The 9377-nt window shown below is 38.3% G+C and overlaps 1 protein-coding gene across 4 annotated transcripts in view; it reads right to left on the bottom strand.

Moving 5' to 3' along the window:
• Positions 1 to 210: 210 nt before the first annotated feature.
• grb10b (growth factor receptor-bound protein 10b) overlaps positions 211 to 9377 on the bottom strand; it is a 99241-nt gene continuing 90074 nt past the window's right edge. For all 4 annotated transcript variants that reach the window (XM_052578416.1, XM_052578418.1, XM_052578419.1 and 1 more), the window contains exons 15-17: positions 8642 to 8729; positions 8418 to 8511; positions 211 to 5112 (exon numbers count right to left, since the gene is read on the bottom strand). In XM_052578416.1, coding sequence (XP_052434376.1) covers positions 4966 to 5112; positions 8418 to 8511; positions 8642 to 8729 — 329 coding nt within the window. In that variant the 3' untranslated portion in view covers positions 211 to 4965. The remainder of the gene's footprint in view (positions 5113 to 8417; positions 8512 to 8641; positions 8730 to 9377) is intronic.

Genomic DNA, 9377 nt, shown 5'->3' with positions numbered 1-9377 from the left:
ATTGAGATGCACCTGTATGTAATATGCAATATGTCTTATCTAAAGCTATTCCTTCTTGAAAGGGCTTGGAAAAAGAAAAGAAAAGAAATCTGAGTCACTGTAAGCATCTTACAAAGTCCTACAACACAAGTATAATCATTTAATCATATGAAAACTGTAAGTGTGTAATGTTTGCTTGTTGGGATAATATAAACACACTTTGACATATCAATCAATTAATATTTTATTCTAAACAGAATATATCAGTCCCTTATTTGTACAAAAATACCTGAAAATGTTACAATTAGAATTTGCAAGCCATTCAGCTATTTACAGAACCAAGCAGAACACATTATCAACACAGAATCTGAAAAGAAGAAACCTTTTTTTTTCTATCCATGTTTTTGTTTGTTTGATTGTTTCATTCCCTGAAAGACATAGATTCATATTTACTTCTATATTACTTACAGTTATGGTCATGATATTTTGCATCGAAAAAAAAAAAAAAAACATACCAAAGCTCAGGAAATATCACTGACAGTTGGGAGAAGGTTCTGATTATGGCATGAAAAAAAGTCACAGAAGTACTGCTTTATATTACAGCGTCCATGTTACACACGTTAGATGCTGATATGATTCATGACAATAGCAATAATTAAAAGCAGATCCACAGAATTGCACATTAAGTTCATTACAAATTTCTATTTATGTATAATGCAATTACTCTGTAACATGAACAGTATAATCAAAAGCATGACCTCCTCTTTCATCAGAACTGATACTAGTGACAAATGGTCACAAATTCCAGATCAGTAACCATAACCTGAGTAGAAACACCCTTCAGGTCAACATTAGTGAAGAGAGAGGATGGACTGTAGGCTTTCGAGGCACCTGATATTCAAAAATTTGTAAAGGAATAGTTCATCAAAAAAAAGAAGAAGAAGCTTGTATATGGAGTACAAAAGGAGTGATATAGCAAAATGTCCAAGCTGCTCTGTTACACTCTATGGGCAAAAAAGCAGCTCAAAATGACTTGAGGGTAAGTAAATGTTATTTTTTAAAGTGAATTATCCCTTAAGGGTTAATAAAGAGTGGAAGCTATATAATTCAACTCATTTGACAAAACTAGAATATCTTAAAGGCCAGAGATTCATTAAGAGAAAAAGTGTCCAATATTAGAGGTCTGGTGTGGACTCAATAAAAAGAAGTATACTGTTAGTTTAATCAAAAGAAAATACAGAGAAGAAGTCTTGCTGGTCCACAGGACCAGTTTTAAACAGCCTCCACTTCAACCCTGAGCAACCCAGTTACATTCAGTTCTTTTAAATATAAAAATGACATTTATTTCTTTCACTGATAAACTCTCAACAGATCACACATTTTCTTTCAAACAACAATGGGGAAAATGCCAAAAGAAAAAAGAATACCAAAAAAAAAAACGGTCTTTGATTCATATTTAAGAAACATCTCTACAATATCTACAAGGCATACATTTGTTAGCGTTTTCATAATAAGTGTATTTGTAAGAATAAGTGAGTTTTTTAAAAAGCAATTTAGCTTAATAATGACCTTCAATGACTAAAGGAGCTCAAAGTCCAGTTTTCCATCAGCTCAATGCAAACATAACATATTCTTTAAGGTCAATTAGCATGACAAAGCAACACAAAATAAAATAGATTCAATATTTACACACTTAACCAAATAATAAAAATGCACTAAAATAAGTCAAGTTTCTTCATTTTATATGCCATTGTGAAAAAAAGAAAAAAGAAAAGAAAATCTGTCTCCAAAAATTCAGTGTGGTATCTACAAACTTTAACAGTTGTACATGAAAGGAGTGTACCTATAATGTCCTGTTTAGCTGCATGTTACATGGTATATGTAAAAATGAAACAATGTTGCAAATTAAATGAATGCGTATAGACAACGTGACTGTAATATATTTCTGTATTAACTCCCAGAGTGTCTGGATTGTGAACAAACGTCCTGTTCACACTCACTTTTAGACTGAACGGCCAACTAGTTAAGCATTAAGCATTAATGGTACTCAGACTATCCTAATGATCAATTCTACTCACACAGTTGATTCACCAGTAACTTATAGTAATCTACAACTTCTTCACTGGCAAAATCCAAAATCCCCCTTTTTTTTTTAATTGTTTAATTATCTCAGAAAAAAAATCATATAAACTCTAAACTCAATACATCCATCTGTCTGAACAAGGCAGAACAATTCTTGATATACTGTTTTATATCAACTAGAATTATAGTATATCAAAACAGGTAGAATATGCTAATTAATATCATCATGACTGAAATGTTGCTAGTTTAGTCCTTGGCTGGCTGATTGTATAGCTTCACTTATCAAACCCTGAAAAATAAAGACAATAATGTCAAGTTCAGAAAGATTGCGTGTGTATGCTTGTGTCTTTTGGTGAACGTACGACCCACCCAAACTGCAGCTAAATCAACACTGACATATACTCATCCTCAAGGCTTGAATGAACTTAACTGACACTGAGAAAGATATTCAAGTGAATAATAATAGCGCTGACTTAAGCCCTGCAGTCTCTTTCTGTGGTTAAATCATCCGATGAGGTCTAAGTACTACTTGACAGACTGAGATCATATTCTTATTACACGGCTCTCTGAAATACTTGATTCATTGTTCCACAATCAAATAAATCAAAATTTCATTTTTAATTAGCTTTTTATTTGTAAGTAGCCATGTAATAAGCAGAATAATGTACAGTCAAAATATCAGGATTGCCCTTTCGAGATTGTTATTTTTATTTTATTACCGGCTGATTGTAAATTATCCCTTACTTAACTGAGATGACATGAATTACATATATCTTAGAATACATCTATGAATAAACAGCTTAATGTTACTTTGTGACTACTATTTTTTTATTGACAACAATATGAAATTTGCAAAATAGACCTAAATTGTGTAGACATCTCATGAGAATGGAAACAAAGCTTTCTGGAATACGTGTACAATACACGTCTGTTCAATGGGTTGCACCGTATCTTGTGCTAACTTGTGTTTTTGTCCACTGGAATATTTTTCCAAAATATGTGTTTTCAATATAGTGTCAGATTAACAACTGACAGCGTCAGAACAGGCTTTACTGAATCTACCATAAAAAAAAAGACCATAATTAAAAGAATTAGTGTTAATAGATTCAAGAAAGGGGGTGCAGTTAATAACTGATGTTCACCAAATTGTGGAAGAATATTATTGAACAGCGCTAAGAATAAAACTAAACTAAATTTCAAGTAATAAAATCCAGATAAATAAATACATTTGTTGAAGCAATACTTAATAATGATTGTGTCATTTGCATTTAACTATGCACTGATATCTTGGGTTAACTTGTAGGCATGGTGGCTATGCCATCTCTATCTAGTTTAATACAATATAGGTACAAACTAAAAACATGGCTCTCTCTTTACACTGCGTAAAATAAAAAATAAAAAAATCTTTACAAATTCGTTGTACCTACTGCTACCATGGACAAGGCAGATTATAAATTTGAACCCCATCTTTTTGTGGGTGTTCTTAGCCCGAGCTTCACAGTGTGCTGTCCTCGAAACAATCTTTTGAAACATGGAGAGAAAACTAGAAAGTCAACAACAAAAATAGACTGGAGCTGGGACTGAAGATAACAGCAGTTCTAAAGATTCCAGTTTGTTGATCTAACTCCTGATAGACTGCGACCCACAGCGGAGTTCCCAGCAGAGGGTTTAGTGGTTATTACTCAACAGACTCCTCTTTAAAATCAAGGCACCATTCCTAAAGGATGTGGTGGTGATGTCATGCCATGTTTTTGTTCTCATGTTTAAAGGAATAGTTCACTCAAAAACTAAGTTTGGCCATTATTTTTCACCTTCATGTCTTTCCAAAATCTTTTCTTTTTTTAGCGGATACGAGTTAGACGTCAAAATTTCAGATGGTTCCTTACACAAAGATATCATGTGGCATTGTTTTAGTACTCAAGGCTGGACTCTTTTAAGTTGTCATGCCCAAGGAAATATTTGGACTCGTGCTCAACCTTCTTGTGGTCTCGAATACAATACTGTCATATGACTTAAAATATAGCGCATGATCCATATTTAATGTTTTGGTGTTGTAGTTGTTTGTCCAGAAAACTAAAAGCCATGGTCAGTATGAACTAAGAAATACAGTTGTATGCCAATTTGCAACTGTAAAATCTGTGTTCTACAAAAAAGAAGAAAGTCACATGGTTTTCAACTATAGGGTGAGTAAATAACCCAATTTCATTTTTGAGATCCAACTATTCCTTGAAGGAGTGAAGGGACACGTTAATTATTGGTATGGCCAGTAGAGAGTGCTGCAGGTTATGTTTTGTGAATGGGAAAAACTACACAAGCGTTTAACTTGATGAAAGAGGCCAAATGCACTATGCATGAGAGTTCTTTGCTCAACACAATGAGCACATAAAAAGAAAACAAGTGTCTAAATATTCTAGTGATTACCGGTGAAAATGATATAAAGCACAAATTTAACGGCAACGTCTTTTCACAGTACTGAAACCCCCAATCGGGTGTCTGCATCTCACAGGACATTCTAGAATCAAATCTGCTTGATTTATAAAAGCAAAAATTGCCATAGCTTGGTTGTTCCTGGTTCATGAGTGCAAAATGAGTGTTCTGCTGGTCTTCCCAAACCGTTATCTGCATGATTAAGACCTGAAGACTCCCTCTGGATGATTGTCCTGAGAACCTGCTCTGGCCACGGTCGAGTGTGCAGGTGGCTGAGAGGTTCATCAGCAGCTAACACACAAGCTTTATTTCCTTTATTTCTTGCTGGTCCTGTTTGTGTTTGTTCTTTTGATTTCCTCTCTCCTTGATCGAGAGTTGCTCTTGCAGTGTGCTTTTCTCCAGCCCAGCAGCACAGCATTACACCACAGCACACGACGTCTGAGTGTTTGTATTTAGGCGGAATCAGGCAAATGGAGGTCATAAGGCCACAGTGGTGCAGGGGTGTTTAAGTTTGCAAGGCAGAACTCCTCTATTCAGCGTGTAAAACTCCACCAACTGGATCAGGTCTGTGAATTTGGTGGCGGCGTCGTCAAGGCTCAAGAACATTTGACCATCTTCTTCACACTGGAAAATGGAAAATGGAAAACTTGTATTTAGGCATTCTGAAATGTGTCAGGCTGCAATTTAAAAAAAGCATTCTAAACTGTCGGCTTCTATGGTGAGGTTTCTCTGCTGGCAGAGCTACAGTTTGAAAATATTCTTGCTGAGCATGTTAATATAAGTCACACTGACATATTTATAGCCAGATACCTGATAAATAACAGTTTAAAGGCTCAACCTTTTGAATTTTAACTCTACCACCCTCCTGAAGTATTTTGAGGTTTGTTACAGGCACAGCAAAGCAAGAATGCTTGTTATGTACAGCGTGCTGTGCACTTGCAGTGCATTGGCCCAACATTTGCATTTGTGACCTTGCATAATGTAAGTTCCCTTTCAAGGGAACTTCTAACTGCATCCTTTAGGGGCCGCTATGGGGAACACCTCGTCGTGACCCGTGTCTGTAGCATACATTGAAAAAACACCAACGAGTTGGCCAGCGACAGCCTCTGACGTCACTTTCGGCGTGACTATAAACAGGCACCGGGAGAACACATCATTTTCTTCTTCGTCTTCACTGACTGTTCTGTTTGAAGCGTGCATCTTTAAGAACTGGTAAGTGTGATCTTTCTCTGTCTATCATGGCGATGACTAGCAAGCGTTTAGACAATGTGTGCATCCGTGTCTGCACCCGATGACATACACAATCTGTGTCTTTGAGGAGGCAATCTGTGTGCATTGTGAGCGTTTTTTCAATGAAAAAGCTCCGCTCCCGTCTCTCTTTCCGGGGAAAAAAAGGAAAAAAGGCAGCCATCTGCTTCCAGCGGTTCAGAGCCCGCTGCTGCTGAGGCACGGAGGAGAATGAGCTTGTGAGAATTTCAGGTGGATCTGTCTCAATTGTTTAGAGAGGGACTTTCCCTTTCGCACTCGTAATTTCGGCGGATGAGAGAGAGCCTCAGGGGGGATGATGTTATATCTTTAACACTTTCTGATACTAAGGTTAGTGCTCTGCTTGGTTTTTACTCAGGAAAAGCAGGAGATATTTGAGGATGGTGAAGAAGCTGAGGCTGAGCCTTCTCAATTCTCTTGCCCTGCGTATGTAAAGCTTTTGGAGTTTATGGATCGCGCCACTGCAAAGTTGGATTTGCTATGAAACTGCGCTAACAAGGTTATCTTTCTGACCATAGCCCTCCAGCTCAGGTGAGCCTTTCATTTCTGCCTGATCTCCATACAGAGATTGAAAAGAAATGAAAGAGGCCATTTTCTTCTCGAATCCATTGGTTTCGAGTTGTGCCGACATTGAGGCGATGCGCGAAAATGGCTATGAGAGGATGCCCCCTGTAGAAAGAGATATCTTTCTTCGGGGGAGACATCCTCTCTTAATCTCCCTCCTTGCCATCTAAGCCCCTTCAAGAAATACATCTGGCTTAAATGGCAAGGCATACGCAGCAGCAGGTCAGGCTGTGGCTTTATTACACACAATGGTGCTGCTTCAAGCATATCAGACTGATCTGCTAAGAGACCTGGATAGAGGCGAGGGCCTTTTTCCTGATCAGGTAGATGAGCTGTGCCACACCACGGGTCTCTCTCCATGCTACCAAGCAGGCCGCCTCTGCCATGGGATAGTGGTAGCGGAGAGAGATCTGTGGATGAACTTGGCAGACATTGGGAAGAAAGAGAAGGCTTTCTTTTCGATGCTCAGGTTTCACGTTCTGAACTTTCCGATACTTCCAACTAGACGGTGATCGAGAGGTTCAGAGAGACAAAGGCGCGCTCCGCTGCTTTCAGATCCTTTGTTCCATGAAGGTCCAGGTCTGAGCCCGAACAAATTAGGGGTCCTGGCCTGTCTCGATCTGAGGATTAGAGACGGGCACAGAAGGCTAGAGTCGCGACTCACACTCCTTGCCCACCTGCGGGAAGGAGTAAGAGGACTTGTAGGTCACAGGGAGGAAAGCAGAACCTTTAGGGATTTTTAACTTCTGCTTTTATCCTCCCCTTCCTAATTCCCCTGTAACCACCAGTTCTCCTCCTGATCGAGGTTAGGTGGAAACCTCTCGCATAACAGTCTCCTATGCTGGACCTATAATGTTTTTGGCTGGTTCTATGTTCATAGCAACCACCTTACTAATGGTCCGGACTAAAAAGAGGCACCCCTTGAGTGGGGCTCCAGCACAGGAGGGTGGGTGAGTATTAACCCTTTCTGTACATTCTTATGTGTATTAAATTCCTGGTGGTTATGTGTCTACTAATAAACTCTGTGAGTTTCCTTTGCAGTTCTCAGTTAAAGTGTTTGCTAAACACTCGTCAGCACCAGCCATCCCCATTATGTGTGGGATCCCAGCTTTTTTTTTTTTTTAGGTTTCTGCTGGAGCCTCCTTGATCATCATGGGTGATTCTTGTGGTAGTTTAGCAGCGCTCCCCTTTTCCAAGAAGGGTCGCCTATGAGTGTGCTACTCTGTATTAGGAGTTCTTCTCTCATATGAGACTGAGTTCTCTGTTTTTTCCCCAGAGCGCTCCAGCATTATTTCCACAGATCGAGCTGATGACTCTCAAACATACTGTTTTGAGATGCACCATTCCATCTATGAGCTGCTCTATCAGAGTGCCACGAGTTGTGCCCTTTGTTGAGTTGGTAAAAAGCCCTGTTCATTTTGGGTGCCACTCCATCTATGTGTCCTCGGATACCTATCTAAACAGGGTGTTGCTGCTAGAGATCTGTTGAGACAGCTCCTTCAGCAAGCTTTTGCGAAAGCAAGCAGTAGCCCGTGTGACAGGCAAGACTTAGTATAAAATGCTAAGTTCTAAGCCATATCCCTTTAAAGGAATCTTTCCTGATTCCAAGCCTTCAGCTCTACCCTGGGCCTGGGCCCTGTCTCAGGTTATGAATGTAACCATGGTTCCCTGAGTAGGAAACGAGACACTGCATCATCTAGCTCCCTGCTATGCTTCGGACACAAGCTTCAGACGAAGAAGTGAATGACGTGTTTTCCCGGTGCCTGTTTATAGTCGCACCGGTAGTGAGATCAGAGGCTGTCGCCGGCCAACTCGTTTGTGTTTTTTCAATGTATGCTTCAGACACGAGTCACAACGAAGTGTTCCCCATAGCGACCCCTTAGAGGACGCAGTGTCTCGTTCCATACTCAGGGAACCATGGTTACATTCATAACCTGAGACGTTTCTTGTCTTTCACACTCATTCTCAGCAAGGTAGTATTCAAAAAATCTAATGCATACTTGGAATACTTGACTCCTTTAAGGATATGCCATCATCAGCACACAGAGTTCATATGCTACATGTTTTGAGTGTGGTAAACTAAAACTATAAAATCTTACCGGTAAAATCTGGAAATGTTTGATTTTCTGGTGATGACACATTGTAAGTACAAATGCCTTAGGATTGCTCTGGCTATCCCTCAAGAGAAACATTCTGTTGCACAAAAAACAATTATGTTAAGTATATCTTGTTTAGTCAGAACACAGAATCATCCAGAATGTTGTTGAGAAGAACTAATGAGCTAATAATATTTTTCAATATTATTTAAGTAATAAATATGTACCCATCCACTCTGCCCTGCTGATGGATCATCTTGTGGGATTCCTCCCGTGAAATACGACCGTGAAACCATAGCTGAGTTCTGTGGATAACTGGATCAGAGGAGATACAAAATGTCTTTAAGACAAAGATGATGGTGAGCACTTTTCATATTCAGAGTACTGTGCATATTCAATGTTATCTTTTCTTTAAAGGCATACATTACATATTCTTAAATCGCAGGGATTTTGACAATGATGTATTAGTAATTTTTTTTTACACCTTTTTTAAATCCAATTTACTTTATTTGCATTACCAGCTAAACTTTGGATTTGTACTTAACATACCACCATTTACATTCAAATAAATTAATTATTTTATTCAGCAATAATGCATTACACTGATCAAAAGTGACAGTAGGTCATTTCACTTTGTTACAAAGAATTTACTTTAACTTTCAGTTGATTAAAATATAACGAACCATTGGTTCCAACAAAACTGTTTTTAAAATTGATAAGTAATAAGTAATGTTTCCAAACCAGCATATTACAATAATTTCTGAAGGATCACATGATATTTAAGACTGAAGCAAGGGCTACTAAAAATGCTATTTGCCGTCCATTTATAATAATATTTACACTATTTTACTGTATTTTTGATTGAATAAACATAGCCTTGGTAAAAACAAAAGGCTTCTTTCAAATACAAAATTAGGCATGACAGAGTAAATATAAATGTAAAAAAGTTAATATATGTCAAAA

The sequence above is a fragment of the Carassius gibelio genome, chromosome B16 (assembly GCF_023724105.1).
Source record: "Carassius gibelio isolate Cgi1373 ecotype wild population from Czech Republic chromosome B16, carGib1.2-hapl.c, whole genome shotgun sequence".
NCBI classification, from domain to species: Eukaryota; Metazoa; Chordata; class Actinopteri; order Cypriniformes; family Cyprinidae; genus Carassius; species Carassius gibelio.
This window is presented reverse-complemented; position numbering and strand designations above follow the sequence as displayed.